Genomic DNA, 17501 nt, shown 5'->3' with positions numbered 1-17501 from the left:
ATGCACCATTCGGTACGGCCTATGGCGGGGACAACTCCCTGCCCCTCAACTCCTCCTCCTCCCCTTCCTGCTGATCTTCCTGCCGTTGCCCTCCTGCTCATCCTCACGCTTATCCTCTGCTCCTCCAGGCTCCTTACTCCTCCAGGACCCGTCCTTCCTGCCCTGTGTCCATTCTCCACGGCATGGAGAATGAACAAGATCTCCCACTTCCCTGTCCTGCTCAGGGAGATGCCCCCGCCGCCGTTACCGCCTCCACCGCATCCTCCCGCGAGTCGAAGAAGGCCTGGTAGAACTCGCCTGGGGGTCGAAAGGGTGTTGGGCGCCAGGCGTGGTGTGATGTGATGTTGTTTGGTGTGGTGTTGTACCGCCACGTGTTGTGATCTGTTGTGGTGTTGTGTTGTGTGGTTTGGCGGGACCGTGGTGGAACAGTGATGGGGCAGCACGGCAGGGGCGAGGAAGGGGCATACATGCAAATACCCGTCTACACACGGAAAATCCAAGCGTGATATTCCGGCCTCTAAGCGTCTGGTTCTAAGATTCGTAGAATCAGATTCCAATAATCGCGTGCAGGCGTTGGGGGTTAGATCAAGCTAACATTTTAACTTCTTTCGACTTTTCTTCTTTCTAACTTCAACATTGGGACAATGGCTTGCGGATAAATCCGAATGGGGTCATGATGTGCACGACTGGGGTGGAGGCGAAGTTCTTCAGCTTTCCACTGTGGCCGCCACCCGCTGATCCACCCGCCCTCACCAGCTACTTCCAGCGTGGCCGTCCAGCGGTTGTTGCGGGCCAGAGCCACACCCAGGGACACCGGCGACACGTGCTGCACCACCGCCTGAGAAAGGAGAAGGAAAGGGAAGCGGTCGGAGGAAATAAGTATCACCCCCATTCGCCCTGCAAAAAAACAAAAACATGGCCCCACCTCCCGGCAGTCAGCTCAAAAGAACTTCTGATACTCTGGGTCATGGGTTGCGGAGCGAGAGGAAATACGGAGGTTGGCTTTGGGTTGCGCGTACCTTTCCATGGACACAGACAGCTGCGGCTTTAGGGTTTGCCAACACAGTACAGTACAGTACAGTACAGTACACCACGGGCGCACCGTGGGGGCCACAACACCAACATAGTGTCGGCGTGTGGGTGTGCGTACGTACATGTGGTCGGCAGCCCCCACCTGATTCCCCAACCACATCCTCAATTCCCCACTCCACCTCCCCACTCCACCTCCCCACTCCACCTCCCCACTCCACCTCCCCACTCCACCTCCCCACTCCACCTCCCCACATACCACCCCCCCACTCCATCCCCCCACTCCACCTCCCCACGCACCCGGAATATCCCGTCAGAGGGCGCCTCCATGTCCAGCACTGCCAGCGACGTCAGCCCCTCATCGCCAGGCCGCACACGAAACCGGGTGGGGTCCGCGGCCAGACCACCTACCGCCGCCCCCGTCGCTGCTGCTGCTGTTGCTGCGGAGGAGGAGACCTTCCGCTTTCGTCCGCCACCACCGCCACCACGCAACAGGCTGGCGTCGGCGGAAGCAACTGCCGTACTAGGGCCGCCGCCGGCCGTCAGGCGCCCAGGGATCGGCTGCGCCGCCGCGGCCGCGGCCGCTGCGCCCTCCGCTGCCGCGCCAGCGGATGCAGCCACAGCTGGACGAGGGCGCGGTGCTCGCGCGTCGCGGCTGCGAGGCGCCTGACCTCCTCCTCCTCCTCCGGCGCCTGCACCACCGCCACCACTGGAGCCGCCGGCAACAGCTGCTGTAGCTGGGCGCTTTGCGGGTGGCCTCTTCACTTGATCGGACTGGGCTCCCACAAACCATCATCACCATCACCATCACCATCACCATCACCACCAGCCGTCCAGACGGCCACCACCACCACCACCACCACCATCATCATCATCATCATCATCACCACCACCACCGGCAAAAACACCACCCAGCCAGCCAACAAAGTTGGAAAAGGGTCAAGTACGAAAGGGGGTGCGGGAAGCCAGAGTCGTGCTGTACAGATTTCTGTCCCCTGTCCCTGCCCTCAAGCATTCGCTCGTGTTGCTGTCGCCCTTAGGGCCCGTGTGCTAGTGGCGCCTTTCTGACAAACACCCGTAAAGACGGCACCTAACAAATCCTCAGGCCAAGTGAACCGTCCCCGTGCCCCCTGCCCCGTGCCTGGCTCCCCGTCCACATCTCCTTGGGCCTTTGGCTCGTATGGGTAGAGTTTTACAGGTATGGGGTCACGCACCCACCAACCACGTAACACACACACACACACACATCTCCTCACCTTGCTTGCGGCCCTGCCCGCCACCATCAGTGAGCCGTCGGCCTTCTGCGCGAACACCATCACGTCGCCCACCTGCGCATATCGCAACCATCACATCAAATCACACCAGCAGCAAGAACACAGTAACAACAGCAATAACAACAACAACAAAACAACAACAACAACAGCAGCAAAAATCGTAATCAGGAAGGCTTCTAGGAAATCCAGCCACAAGTGAAAGCCGCAGCGATATAGCTGCAATAGCTTGTAACAATCGTCCCCTCTCCCCACGCAACCCAGACACACCTCCTTCCACTCCCACCCCTCCCCACCCACCCGACCACCAATCATGCCAGATAACCACATACCTGCCCAGCCACCCCGCAGCACACCTCACCTCCAGTCCGTAGTTCCTGTGCAGCTCACCCGCTCCCTCCAGCAGGTACATGCGGCTGCTGTTATTGACCCAGAACCTTCCAGGAGGGGCGAAGGGGCGGACTCATGAAGCTACTTCAGGTAAGGTTACGTCTTCTTAAGGTAGACGGCCAGGAACTACGCATGTTTGCGATGGCATCTTGTACGTTTTTTGTATGTATGTACGTCCATCGCCCCAATTTCGCCATGTTCCACTGGAGCCCTCAGCTCCTGATCCTGCCGTCTTAAAACGCACCGGATGGATGTACGGATGTACGGATTACTACAAGCCTCGGGAGCTCGTACGGTCCAAACAAACCCGTGGGCTGTCCAGGCGAGGCACCTCACTCTGGTGAGCGGCACAGTACGGCATCCCCGGGTGATGTCGTACTTGCCCACGGTTCCACTTGGCTCGCATTCCGTGCCCCTACCCAGGCCCGCCCCTACACCCCCTACCTCCTGGCCCGTCACCTCCTAACAACCCCAGTGGGGCCCCCATATACCCCTATCCGTCATCGGTATTTCCTTTTCGACAATCGTCTGTGCTTCGTCGTACCCCCCTCTAAACCCCCCTCACATCACGCGCTGCACAGACCTCTCATCTCAGGGAGCTCCTCACTGCGTGTCCTGCTTACGAGCGATACCCCGTCCAAGCACCACATCCCCATGTCCCCATGTGCCCATGTGCCCCCGCGCACCTCCACTTGAATGTGTACGACCTGCCGTCCAAGTCGGTCGCGGAAATGGTGACCCCGCTGGGCTGCTCCAGTTTGGGGAAGTACTGCTCGGCAATGGACTGGGAGCAGAGCGTTACGGGAAGGGGGAGGGAGCGAAAAAGAAACACAGGACGTTGCTGGAAGAGAGAACGAGGGGGTGGACTGAGAAAGGAGAATATGGAAGTTGATGGTGTCGATTTGGGTGGATAGTGTTGACCTCCCTGAGCCAGTCGCAAGATGGGGTCGCGATGTGCTTGGCCCGTGATCTGGGTCCCTAAGCTGATCTGGGTCGCGCTCCAACCTTCACCTTCTTTAAGGCCCCGGGGCGCCCTGCCGCCGCCACCCCCCTCATCCGACTCGGTCAGCTTCTTCCCCTTCCTTCCCCTCCCTTCCCCTCGCGCTCGGTCTGTGTTTCGAACTCCTTTATCGCTTCCCACCCTTCCCCTGCTTCCCTTCTTCCCCCTCGTCGCCCCACTCCCCGAGCACCAGGCTCCTGCACGCCCTGGCGCACCTTGGGCACCACCACCCTGCCGCCCCCACTGACGTCGCTCGCAGTCAGAGCCTTCTCGAAAATGATGGACGCCCCGGCTGCGCTCATACGTGCGGTAAGAGCCGCCGCTAACGCCTCCGGATCGAATGGGGCTCCTGCGGACTTGGGTGCAGTCGCAGCAACGGTCGCTGCACCACCAGCAGTAGCAGCAGCAGTAGCAGCAGCAAGAGTTGAGCCCCCTCCAAACCCGGGTGTCAAGCCCGGGCCGGGGCCTGGGACTGAAGGACAGGCCAGCAAAGGCGGTCCAGGGTGGGTTAAATCTAGTCCTAGGCCACCCAGTCCACCCAGTCCGCCAAAAGCCGGCACGGCCTCCGGTTTCAAGGCTAGGCCGTCGGGAGCTGCGTACGGCGAGGTAGAAGGTGGTGACTGTGGTTGTGGTGCTGCTGCTTGGGGAGTTCCGGCTGTCTGGGGTTGTGGCTGGGGCGGGTCAACTTGGGCGGGTCCTGCAGCAGGGGAGGCTGATGCGGCAGCGGCTGCAGCGGCTTGAAGCTGGGCTGCGATGCCGGACAGTAGATGCGTCATGGCAGGGTCGAATTGAATGTGTCCGCTGGGGGGAATGGCCTGGGGTGCGGTGGATGGAAGACCCGTGACGAGCCCTCCTGAAGGGAGGCCGTCCTGTCCGGTAGTTTCTGCAGGCTGCGACATGAAGTAGTGCTTTGCCACTTGCGATGAATGTGTGAAGGATGATGTGATGTGTGCGGCAGGCGTCGCGGCACAAAGGAGCGACAAAAGCCACAGCGCGTTTAGGTCGTGGGTGTCAAGCGACCCCGATGAGGGTAACTATGTCATTTATATGCATGATGCTATTGCGATATTGCGACCATTTTGCGAACTGCGAACGGTGGTTGTGTGTCGCTGTTGCCTTGACAAACAGGATGCCTTGACAAACAGGAGATGGTCGAAGAGGTAGTTTTAAACTAAAGAGCCTCTAAACTAGCGCCCGTATTCAGGATGGAGTGGCAAGAGATATGTGATGCCGTTTTCCTGCAAAGCTGCCTTTGCGTGGCTTTCAAATCAATGCAGGCCTGTAAGGATACTGCAATTTTTTTAGCAATATGTCAGATGGGTCCAGCGTATACCAGATTGGCGTGGGTTAGACAATTAACGAAAACTTCAGAAGGCTATCAGTGACCAACCGTCTCGGCACAACCACCATCGCCACGCTGCAAGCGAAAGGCAACAACAATGAGCTGTCACACATCTTCAGCCAATTCAGCAGCCATCAGTATCTCCTGAAATGTGGAAGATGTTTTGGCCGACCTTCCCCTAATCCCTTCCGAGGGAAGTCCGATTTGCAGGACGTGTCCAAAGCGCGGCCCAGCAGTTGTCCTTCACAGCTATTTTTCGGGTGTGAGAATTGCTCTCCCCGGCATGCAAACAAAACCATACCATACCCCTCGTTCGCGAGGTTGACGCTGGCTTTTGACCCTTTAAGCTCTACTTCAAATAATCCTCATCAATCAGCGTCTGCTCAGGATATTCTCTCTGGTCGATTAAAGCATACGTCGTCCACCCGTTCACTCGTCGAGGAAGAGCGTCTGAGATACGGCAGCCAGGAGTGCTTGCCTCCGTAAACCCCATATGGACGTTACCCATGGCCTCAAGTAGCAACCTTATGAAGGGAGGAGACGTACGTGGAATGGAGCGAGCTTGCGGTCTTAAATGCGGGAACACGTCCAGAAGCCATGTGCGGAGGTTGCGATGGACCTGGGTGATTTTGCTGCGTGCACCTCACAGCGCAAGCTGCTCCCAAGTTCTCCTCACGTTGAGTTCAGAATCATGATGGTCACTTGTCGCTGGGTCCCCGCCAGCACCGACGAACCACCCCGGCTGAATGGCAGCCCACGGCAACCGGTTATTTGCGGATACTTAAGCAAAGGGAAGACCGTAAGCATCACCACAGGATTTGAAGTACTTGCTTTGTTGCAATTGTAAGTTTTATTTTCTTTGCGAGGTGGGCACAAGGGCTGCGGGATCCTGGCCGTGTGACGTACACACTTTAAAGGTACGGTAACAGGCTAGCCGTCCAGTAATACACGTGTTGTCGCCGTCAGTGAAATAACAGCACCCCAGATAAAGATAGGGTGCGACAGCCGGCGTGGAATTCGGCTCCGTTTCAAAGCGCTATTCATTGCGCTGCCTTCCTCCTTGCTCATAATAAAGTAAGGGCTCCACAGCATAAACCTGTATACTTTGTTTCTAGTTTATTTGGGCCTATTTTATTGTTTCTGACGGACCTTGAACCTGCTGCTTTACCTGGAAAGGGAGCATGGACATTCAGGCGCTGCTGCCAGTTTTGCAAGCGTGTCTAAGTCATGATCAAAATCATGTCAAGGAGGCGGAGCGGGTTTTAAAGCAGGTATGGCTTGCCCCGTTGGGCTGGGCGCCGCCAACTGCCGCCAATTAAATCCTCAGAAATTACCTGTATTGACGATGCACCCTATGCACCGCGCTTTTGTCGATCAATATGCAGCATGAGCAGCTGCCGGGACAGGCCGTGCAGCTCTTGCGCGTGGCAGCAGAGGAATCAGTCGATGCGGGAGTCCGGCATATGGCAGCCATCAACTTTAAAAACTTTGTAAAGCGGAGTTGGGATAAGTCAGAAGCGCATGAAACTCTGCAAGGTATGCTTGGCATACAACGGGCGGTCAGTCTCGGCTTGATTCGTGTTGGGTTTTTCATCGCAGCACGGACGTTGCCCACAGTAAGGGTCCCTGATGGTGTTTAGATTTCCTTCCTCCCTCACATCTCTTTATCTTGCGAGTTATGCTTTCCCCACGGAGATCCGCCTTGGCGGGGCCCCACCATGTGTCAATGCTGCATACGGAGGAGGGGTATGAAAGCTTACATGTAAAACCCGCTTATGCCAGCAGTTTCTGCTCGCCACACCATGCCCTATAGAATGCCATGCGGTTGCGTGGGTGTTCATAAGAACATCTCGATGGGCTTGCGTGCGAACAGGTACTGCGGGGTTTGGGAAGGCATCCCCCCAAGCCCCACAGCAGTCCACCATCTGGCATTGGCGTTTCCTGGACTGTCAGATCCATAAATAATTAGAATCTCGACCGCGGGGGGTTATTGGAGTTAGCTTAATAGGTGATCCGACCGGACCAGCATCTGCACCCAATCAATTTACATGCCAGGAGAGGCCTTTTTGTTTAGGTATTACGGCGAATGGAAGCGTTAGCCCTTTAGCGTTAGGCCTTTAAGGCGTTTTGGTACCGCAGTTTTCAACTTCAAGGGGCCCTGATGTTATGGGGTTGCGTTACTGCGACCTAGCCTTAGCCGCGAATGTCTTGGCTCCTTGCCGCCCATCATCAGGCGGGACATCAACGCAGTATGTCATCCCGGACTCGGACAAGGAGGTTGTTCGACAGAACATCCTGGAGGCTATGATCCGGTGGGTGAGGTAGGGTGCGTGTGGGGTTGGGCCGGGGAGGGGGCGGGAGGGAGGGGGAGGACGCCGGCCATCGAAGTTCGTGTTCCGTATCTTTGTGAAGAGAAATTCTGTTCAAGCGGGAGTGGACGAGGGTGGAAGGTTAGGGAGAGAAAATGGGAACGAGTGGATCTGGGTCGCTCCACAAACAGGCAAGAAGACAGAGCGTCTGATGCCATTTGGTCCTTCAATATTTGCTCTTTCTTTCTTTCTTGCCCCGCAGTGCTCCTCACAACATTCAGTCTCAGCTGTCCGAGGTGTTCAAGATCATTGTCTACTGCGACTACCCCGAGCAGTGGCCGGGGCTGCTGCAGGCGCTGTACGGCAACCTCTCGGCGCAGGTACGGCGTAGGTACGGTGCGGTGTTAACCTTTTGCTTTTTTTGCTTCTACACGACCTTTGTCTGCAACAGCTTTTATCCGTATGTCATGAACTAATGCACCGTTTGCCCCCCCAACGCTAACGCTACCCCCCATTCCCCTTGCCAACATCCGCCTTACAGGACCAGAGCCGTGTCCACGGGGGGTTGTTGGCTCTGCGGCTGCTGGCTCGCAAGTACGAATTCCGTGACGAGGAGGAGCGGGCTCCCCTGGAGGGAATCATCACCACCGCCTTCCCGCTGCTGCTGCACATCTTTAGGCAGCTGCTGGCGGCGCCACCCAGTGCGCAGGTATGTATGTAGGTGTGAAAATGTGCTGTTGGATACGGGCACTGGGTTTGTATGCCGAAAATGTGCTGTTGGATACGGGCACTGGGTTTGTATGCCGATGGTGATGCCATGATGTCATGAAGGGTTGTTTGGCACGTGCGTGGGCGCGTGTGTCGACAGATCAGAGTCGAGTACTCCACTATTCTAGGGGAGGGGGGGACGTATCTTGGGTATCCCTCTTTACAGTGGGGCACGTGGTGTTGCGGGAGTGCGGTTGCATGGAGGGGGGGGAGGGGTTTGCGGGTTGCGCATGAGCGTGTGAGCCTTGTCCTTCTGATGTGAAAAGGGGAAGCCAATCCACTACAAACGCATATATTCACGTTCATACATACATGCCGGGCTAAGATATCAAGCCTCTGTGTAAAGGTCCGGTTGGTTTTTCTCCAACGCCCTGATCCCGCTCATCTTCTCCGGGCTCCCGCGCCCCGTACCCCTATGAATCTGTGTTTTTTCCCTGGGATTTTTTCCCTTGGACCAGATCTCCGGTTACATCAAATTGGTATGTAAGACGTTTTGGTCGTCCACCTACATGGGTGTGCCTGCTGCCCTGCTGGAGCCGGAGACCTTCACCGGCTGGATGGGCGCCCTGCACTCCGCACTGACCCAGGCGGAGCCGGCGGTGGGTGCGGGGCGGTGGGTTGGGTTGGTTGGAGGGTGCTGGGGAGCGCATCCACTATGTTGTTGTGCATGTGTTTGGGACGGCTGTGGGGCGCACAAAGGGGCTCCCTTTTGTGAGCCGACTGGATGGAGGGATGGGGTTTTAGCGTTTTGGAGGAAGAGTGGAGCGCACCGCCGGATCTGCACGGAGGTATTCAGCGGAGTCCGAGGTCTCATGCATGAAGTCCCTCCCAACCCATTGGAATACGAACTACTTTCCACGTTGTTGGTCTGGAGAATGGGTCGGATGTTTTGCTTGGCTGTCTTAGCCGCTCGCCCCCTCCGCTTCCTTGCGTCAGGATGTCGCCTCCCTGGACCCCAACGACCGGCCCGCCGCCCCTTGGTGGAAGGCCAAGAAGTGGGTGCTGCACATCACCTACCGTCTGTACAACAGGTGAGATATGTATGCGTGTGTATACGGGAATATGACTACATACCTGTCCTATAGGTATGTAAGTATATATGTATGTATGTAAGTGCTAGAAGGATGTAAAATCTCATCATCGTAATTCTAATATGATTTACGTGGGGGGGGTGACGGGTTACGACAAACACCCACCGTCCTTGAAGTCCAGATGGTATGTGGGTATGAGTGAATGCGTGGAGAGGCGTATGCTCTGCGGTAGGCACGCACCTTGGCAACAGGTGCATGTGCTCATTTGCAAGCTCATAAAGCCTTCCCATGTAAGCGGATGTCTGCCTGGCACACGTTCACACGCTTAACCGTGCACGCACGAACGTCCTGCCGCCTGTCCCCATACCTCCGACTTCCCCCCTCAACCTTTCTTCCCCCACCCTGCGCGCCCCCACTCCCCCCCGCCCGGTGCAGGTATGGTCAGCCGAAGAACTGCCGCGATGGCACGGAGAAGCCGTTTGCCGAGCTGTACGCGGTGAGGTCGATGTGAAGGAGTGGAGGAGAGAGGGGGTGAAGGAGTAGTAAGGCTTGAGGACGGGTGTTCAGTAAGGAGCAGAGTAAAGGAGAGGAGTGCGGTAGGCATGTGGGCTGTTCAAGACCTGAAACTTATCCCCATGAAATCCCCATACCTTTTATAAACCTAAACCCCAATCATGATATTATTTTCACGACATTACGTGGGTCGCGTTAGGTTTGGTTTTGTGAAATTGTGATTAAGCCCAAAGGTTAACACCATCCACCGACCCACCGACCCAGCCATGGCCCCTCCCTCTCCTGGCCTCCCCTGCTCTCACGTCTACAATGTCCCTCTCCATCTCTCACCTCCCGCCGCTTCATTTGTCCCTCAGTCTGAGTGCATGATGCACTTCTTGGATGCCCACCTGGGCCTTATGTCCCAGCTGGCCCAGGGGACGTACTTCAGCCCCCGCTGCACCAACCTGCTGTTCCAGGTGAGTCGATGGAAGTGGGATTGGGAACGGTGCCCCGTGGCGCCAAGGATGGGGGGGAAAGGGATGAGTGCCTCCGCCCAAGCAAAGGGCCGGGGCGTGGGTCATAGAAGTGGGTCATAAGACACCGTGTTTCCCCCCCCCCTCCGCGTGTCTAATTTGAGCGGTACATGAGCCTTCCTTCGTGGCCTTACCTTCGCCATTCTCCAGTGCTGTGAATAATATTGTTCAAGACACATTAATGTTGACTTTGTGTCAACGTCGCTTGTTTCCCCGCCGCGCCACACCTTCATCCCGCCGCACCACACCTGACCGCATGCAGTACATGAGCCACGCGGTCAACCTGCCCTCGTGTTACAAGCGAGTGGGCTCCTCCTGGGACCAGCTGCTGCACCACGTGGCCTTCCCGCTCATGGCCTTCAACGACGAGGACGCCAGGTTGTGGGCGGAGGACCCCCAGGAGTACATCCGCAAGGTGCTGGGGGGGTGGGGCAGGGAGGTGGAGGCGGAGGCGGAGGGGAATTTGCAAAAGCAACGGTGGAGGGGAGGGCGAGGGGGTAGAGGGGAAGGGTGGGTTAATGGGATGGCAAGTTTTGAAGGAAAGGTAGGGGTGGTAACGTAACGGGGGTAAGTGATATGCACAAGGGACCCGCCCCCAAGCGCTACTAAGCGCCACACACGCATTTCAACTCCCATTTCAACTCCTCGTGCTGAACCCCCTCGACGATGTCGTTTTGTGCGCGCCACCTCTCTCCTGATCGTCAGGGTTACGACATCCTCGAGGACATGTACTCGCCCAAAACTGCCGCAGCCAACTTTGCTCACGACCTGTGCAGCAAGAAGCGCTCTCATCTGGATGCTTTTATGAGCCTGGTGGCGGGGCTGCTTTCGGGTTTTGGTCGTACAGTAGGAGAGGGCGGAGTGCCCACCGTGGCGGAGGCGCGGAGGGTGGACGGGGCGTTGCTGGCGGTGGGCTGCCTGGCGCCCCTGCTCAAGTCCAAGGTGAGCACTAGGGGGGTCTGTGTGCGTGTGTAAACATGGGCTGGGATGGGTGGGTGAGGTGAGGTGAGTACATGACAGTGGAAGTGGGCGGGGAAATGTGTGTTATGTTGAGTTGTTGCTGTGGGTTTCAGAGTGGTGATGAGGCTTTAGTGGGGTAGAGCAATGGGAATGTGGGGAAAAATCTCCCTATTCGCTGTGTGTCTTTGAAAGTGGGAGTTACGGGGCGCGTTAGGATGGGCTTCGGGGAGGGGGGAGAGGGGAGGAGAGGAGGGCTGCGGATGGATGGGCTCTGGGAGGGAGAGGTTGAGGCCGCGATCCCTTGTTGACCTTTCCCTGGATCGGCTCTCTGACGCCCTTGCGTCGTCGTTGTTGTTGTTTAGCTTTGCTCCGTGCTTTGTTTGCCATGCTGTCATGCACATCCACGCACAGGTACCATGAAAAGAACTGTACTGTGTTGTACTGCAATGCAGAAGCCGTACAAGGACCAGCTTGGCCCCATTATGGCGACGTACGTGATGCCGTGCTTCACTTCGCCTCACGGCCACCTTCGTTCCAAGGCGGTGTGGGTCAGTGGCGTGTTTTGCGACACGACGTTCCCCGACGGCACCAACCGGGGACCCACCTACATGCGCTTCTTTGAGCAGGTGTATTGTTGGGTCGGGTGGGGCCATGGGGCCGATGGCAAAGGGTTGCTGGTGCAGATGAATGGGTGTGGGTGGATGGGGGGGGAAATGAGTTTTGGGCAGGGAATGAGTTTTGGGGCGTGTGCTGTAAAAAGGCGGGTAGGCACGGAGTTGGTAGTGGCGGGGGTAGATATCCCCACTCGCCGGACTGAGCCAGTCCTTTTCCGTCGGACCCATGAACTTCTCACCACCATATCCTTTTATTTCACCTTATATCTCGCCCGCCCGCCTCCCCCCCTCTACTCGCTTGGGATTCCAGTGGTGTTTTTTTTCGGACTTTGGACGTCAGCAGTTCGTTTCTGAGTTTCTTGCATCATGGTATGATCCCCCCTTCTGCTCGACATCATGTTCCTTTCCCTATCCTTCCCGCTCTATCTCTCTCTTTCCCTCCTCGGCTGTACTTCTCTCTCTCTGTCCCTCCCCCAGGTCGCCCGCTGCTTGGGCGACCCCGAGCTGCCGGTGCGTGTGGACGCGGTGGTGTCCCTCCGTCACTTTCTGGAGGAGATGGAGGATGTGGAGCCCGTGGCGCCCGCACTGCCCCAGCTACTGAACTCCATATTCGGACTCATGAACCAGGTCGGGGCGGGTCGTGGGGGGGTACCCGGTGGGCCTGGAGAAGGAGGGGTAGGGGGAGAGGGGAGGGGAGGGGAAAAGGGGGTTGCCGAGTGGGTATTGGGGCTTTCACTGTAGGGTTGTCGGAAGTTACGGGCCGAGCAGCCCCAAACCTGCTTCCAATACTCTGTCAGGTAGTTGCTGAACCGAACCTCTCGTTCCACGTGAAATGATTTTCTTCATTCTCGCTCACTCCGCTGCGCTATTACACATATCGCCATGTGTTTTCTGGAACCAACTTCCGCATATACGATGAACGGCTCCTGGCATGTCGTCACTCTTTGGATGCTCACGCGTGCGGCGCGCGCAGGTTGATAACGAGGACCTGGTGTTTACGTTGGAGGTGTTGGTGGACAAGTTTGGGGACAAGATCGGGCCGTACGCCGTACAGATGGCTTCCCAACTGACGAGTGCGTTTTGGAAGTACTGCGCTGTGGCAGACGAGGATGCTGAGGGCGACGAGGATACGGGTGGGTGGCTGGGTGGGTGGTTGGGTACTAGGTTGCTGGGCTGTGGTCTCTCCTGCGTGTGTGTGATATTGCGTGTGTGTGCACATGCACACCTGCGCTGTATCGCCATGAGGACATGCGTCAGTGGCATGGTGGTGGCCATATCAATTGCATCGTTGTTGTTGCTGTTGTTGTTGTTGTAGTTTGGTGTGGGAGGTGTAGCGTCGCGCGGCTTCGCGTGGGCTTTCTCTGCCCGTCGCTACTCTGCCCAGTCCTCTATCTCTCCTACCCGCTTCGCATTCAGGACTCCAGTTTTTACCGTTCTAACTTATCCCTTTTCCGCCTTCCGCCCCCGCACTCACCCTCACGCGCTTCCCCACTTGTCCCTCGTTGCAGCTGGCATTGCCGCGTTTGGCTGCATGCGGGCCCTGAACACGTTGCTGGAGAGCTGCAGCGACCAGCCCGCGTTGGTTGCCTCTCTGGAGGAGGTGCTGTATCCGCTGATGCACAGGATGCTGTCCACGGAGGGACAGGATGTGTTTGAGGAGGTGAGCCAAGCGAGGGTTTGTTTTTTTTGGGAGGGGGCGCCGGGAAACGGGTTTGGGGGTTTGGGGAGGGGGTGAGGGAAGGAGGAAGAAAGGGGAAAGGTCGGCACTTGGGCGAGCCGACGGTCATTTCGTTTGCCTATCTGCAGACCAGGTTTGCTGGGGTGGTGGTGATGTTGGCACTGTTGTTATCGTTGTCGTCGTTTTCTGATTGTGTACTACTCTACCTGTTGCCTGCTGTACACAGGTCCTGGAGATGCTGTCGTATTTGACGTACTATGGCCAGTCCATCAGCGAGAGGTTGTGGGCCCTATGGCCCCAGATTGAGGCGGCGGTCAACGAGTGGGCGGTGGACTACTGGGAGAACATCCTGGTGGGTGGGGGAGAAGGATGTGTGTGTAGGCGGGGGGAAGAGAAGAGGTAAGAGGAAACAGTGCATGGGGTGAGTGCGGGAAGGGTGGCGGGCAATTCGTGGAGAAGCGTCTCGTGTGGCCATCTTACTTTTGGTTCAACCCAGTTCTTGGAGACTTAGAGAGGGTGTATTTACTTCCGCGTCTTGGGGGTCTATGGGTAACAAATTGTCGCTTACCGGGCGGGGGGACGCTACCTCGTGCTTCGTGCTCTCCCGTTTCAGTCTTTCCCCGTCGTTACCTGTGTCCTCCTCTTAACCCTAACTGTCTATCCGCCCAAGCATGCGGTGACCTGTCTTGATGGATGTCATCTGTTCCGTTCCTTCCGGTCATATGACCCGTCCTGTCCTGAGCTGTTTATGACCCATGTTTGTATGTGTGTGTGTGTGTTTCTTGTTTGTGTGTGTGTCTGCTCTCCCGGCCCGCCCACATGTTATCGTATCTGTCTAATGTTCGCAGGTGCCTCTGGACAACTTCATCAGTCGGGACCCGGAGCGGTTCCTCTCCTCGACTACCCCCGACTACCGCGCCAGCCTGTTCGGCATGGTGCAGGGCGCTCTGAAGGGTGACTTTGGGGAGCGCGATGTGGTGCCAGCGGTCAGATTGTTGGAGGTGGTGTTGCAGAACTGCCGCGGCAGGGTCGACCCGTGGGTCGGTCCCTACCTGCAGCTGGCGTTGGGGAAGCTACAAACCGCCACCAACCGCACGCTCAAGGTGGGAATGCTTTCGGGGGGATTTACCGGAATGATAAATGCGCTGATATACATACAGCGGTAGATTGGGGAATTGGTATGTTGCTGTACCTGGCGAGGAGCTGAATCTTCTTCTTGTGACTTGTCTGTACGCTTATATGTCATCTGAGTACCTTATGTGGCACGTTTAAGTATATCCGCTTTTTCACCGACCTCTTGTGTATCCATATGTCCAATTGAATTTCCCGATCGTATCCTTAAATTATAATGCGCACATTTCCCCATTTCTTTTCCGAATCTGCTGCTTTTTTCTCTGCCTATCCGCTGTGCTGATAATGTTATTGTATTTCTGCTAACCTACCTATCATAATCTGCAGGACGCGCTCGTCCTGGTGGTCGCGAACGCGCTGTACTACAACGCCGCTCTGGCGCTGAGTGTGTTGGTCCAGATGGGCGTCGTGGGGCAGTTCTTCACGGCGTGGTTTGCCGCCATTTTTGCCAACAAGAAGTCGGGCAAGCCGAAGCATTTTCGTCGCATGCACGACAAGAAAGTTTGCGTGTTGGGCCTTGTGTCGATGCTGGCGGTTCCGGATGAGGCCCTACCCGGGGAGATTACTGCGGGGTTGGCTCAGGTGAGGAGCTTTGGGGGCTGAGGGATATGCTTTAGATGGGACAAAAAGGGGAATCGAACCCCTTCAAATTTTATGAGGTTGGGTTTATAGGTCGAGGTTGGCGTCCTGACAGCTGCGGACTTCCTGTTGAGCTCATATTGCCGCCGCAATGTGCCCTGGTCACTCGTCCCGCACACTGATACTGATGCACCAGGGCCATACAAACAGCTGCGCTGTGTGCACCTGTTTCCCCGGCTGCGCTGCAACTCAAACCTCCCTTCCCATTTATTTCTTCCTCTGCTTTTACTCAGCCCATCATGTAATGTGTGTGGCTCCTCAAGTCTCAGGGTCCCCAAACCCCAAACCCAAAACCCAAAACGTTCACCATGTCTATTCCTTTTCCCTCCCCTCGTACGTATGTACATGTGCAGCCCTGTGCTGCGGCCCTTTTGTTTCCTTGGCGCATTACCATTACTTTGGTTTGTGTGGTATGTAGGTCCAGGCGGGCATTATGCGGCTGCTGCTGGCTCTGAAGGAGCAGCAGGCGGAAATGGAGGAGGCGGCCAAGGCGGGATCGGACGACGAGGAGGATGAGGAGGATGACGAGGACGAGGATGGAGGCGAGGACGTTGGGGAGGAGGACGAGGAGGTGCGTCTCGTTGGTGTCCGTGTGCGTTTGAGCACCTATGGACTGTATGCCCTAGCGCTGTTGGCCAAACGTGTACACATACACGAGTTGCGCAGTCCCGGCCCATTGTTTGATGTTTTCCATCAATTAAAAACCACTAAGCTTCATTGATACCATTCACAACCGTTCCCGGACTCTCAGCTCCCGGAAGATGGGTGTCCATATTCCGCTCTTCGTGTGCAGCTAATCTCCACGCTGCCTTGCCGTGACACTCTTTTCCACTCCCTCGTCTTTTGCTCTTGCTTATTGCCAGGACGACGAGGAGCTGAACAAGGCTCTTCGACGAGGGGCCCGGGATATCCTTGACGATGGCAGTGAGGGCTCGGATGACGAGTTCACGGACGATGAAGAGGTGGGGGTTTTGCGGCGGTCATGGTCGGTGGTGGGGATAACTCTGTGTGAGGGGAGGAGGAAGTCCTTTCGTAGACGGCGTTGTGCTTACTGGGTAATAAGGAACCGCAGTTGCTAGAAAGCGGTTGCTGAGCACTTGCTTCGGGAGTATCGGGAGTCAGGCCACAACCGAATTTCAACACGGCCTCCTGTCGAAATCTCGCCCCATCCTCAAAGCCTCACAGCCTCTCGCACACAAGGCATCATCGCCAAACTCTTCCGAATTTCCCGCTGCATTATTCCCTGTTTTACTCTAGCATGCTTCATGGCACGACTGTCATTCCTTCCATTCCAGCGTCGATCAACATCTGCGCATAGCCGTTGATATAAATCGCACGTGTGGTTGTTCATTCCGTGCAGTTGCCGCCCACTTATCCTTTGTTCTTTCCGCTTTCTTGCCTCTCCCTCTCTCACGCACACTCCACACTCCCACGCGACCCATCCCTGGGTCTTTCGCAGGTTCGCACCCCCATAGATCCCGTGGACCCTTTCGTGTTCTACGCGGACGCCCTCTCCGGTCTGCAGCAGCACATGCCCGCCAGGCACCAGCAGCTCATGGCCACGTGTGACGCCAACACGCAGGCGGCTCTAGCGGGTATGATGGCATATGCGGCGGAGCTGAAGAACAAGCCGACCGCAATAGGGGACGGGACGAAGTAGAGAGTAGTTGCCGTTGCTCTGTCCTGTGGCAGTGGCGGAGTGGCGGCGCAGCAGTGCGCCAGTGATGTGAGGAGGAGGACGAGGGTGAGGCACAGTTACTGTCCTGAGTGTTTTCAGAATCGGGTTGTAGACCAGGAGGTGAATGGCGAAGCCCTGAAGAAGCAGGTCCATGAGTAACAGAGCAGGGAGAGATGGAAGGTAGGAGGGAGAGGGCTAAGGCAAGGCGGCCCATAGTCGGGCAGTCTTCACAATTTATGAGGGTTTCTCTTTTTTGCTGCTCCGTGCTCTGCTGCTTTGTGCGGCGGCAGCTTGTAGAAGCGCAAATGAACCATGCAAGTATGCAGGCCGGTAGCTATGGTAAAATGGTATTTAGTCTCTGCGGCGGTGCATGTAGGTTTCTTCTACTTTTTATCTGCTGTGCTCTTTCACGTTGGGGGCGGTTCTTATAGTGCATTTCTTGGCTTTCTTGGTGTTGTGTGTGTGGCCATCTTGTTGCCCTGGGGAGCTGTCAGCTGTCTGGCACCTTGATGGGTGCGGAGGGGCTTCACCCGCGAAGTAAGTCTATGTCGAGGAGAGTAGCAGCAGCAACGGCGGCGACGGCGGACAGCAGCAGCAACAGTGAAGCGGGACGACAGCTGCAGCTGCTGCTTA

At 56.7% G+C, this 17501-nt stretch overlaps 2 protein-coding genes across 2 annotated transcripts; one reads left to right on the top strand and one right to left on the bottom strand.

Annotated features, from left to right (window-relative positions):
- Positions 1–220: 220 nt before the first annotated feature.
- Positions 221–4072, bottom strand: VOLCADRAFT_116438 (uncharacterized protein; the record flags this gene model as incomplete). Its single annotated transcript, XM_002947353.1, has 7 exons — positions 221–297; positions 754–838; positions 1330–1620; positions 2286–2357; positions 2662–2737; positions 3377–3474; positions 3906–4072. Coding segments are annotated over 7 exons (864 nt in total), but the record flags the coding sequence as incomplete, so codon positions are not given.
- Positions 4073–6411: 2339 nt separating this feature from the next.
- Positions 6412–16850, top strand: VOLCADRAFT_79706 (uncharacterized protein; the record flags this gene model as incomplete). The annotated part of the gene is made up of 20 exons (XM_002947496.1): positions 6412–6568; positions 7266–7344; positions 7604–7721; positions 7889–8050; positions 8568–8708; positions 9046–9140; positions 9576–9636; positions 10010–10111; positions 10431–10583; positions 10874–11110; positions 11581–11754; positions 12220–12369; positions 12716–12875; positions 13251–13402; positions 13647–13772; positions 14269–14523; positions 14879–15133; positions 15615–15776; positions 16066–16152; positions 16650–16850. 20 exons carry the CDS (start codon positions 6412–6414, stop codon positions 16848–16850), a joined length of 3027 nt encoding a protein of 1008 aa, XP_002947542.1.
- Between the last annotated feature and the right edge of the window lie 651 nt (positions 16851–17501).

Source organism: Volvox carteri (genome assembly GCF_000143455.1).
Source record: "Volvox carteri f. nagariensis unplaced genomic scaffold VOLCAscaffold_6, whole genome shotgun sequence".
Taxonomy (NCBI): domain Eukaryota; kingdom Viridiplantae; phylum Chlorophyta; class Chlorophyceae; order Chlamydomonadales; family Volvocaceae; genus Volvox; species Volvox carteri.
This window is presented reverse-complemented; position numbering and strand designations above follow the sequence as displayed.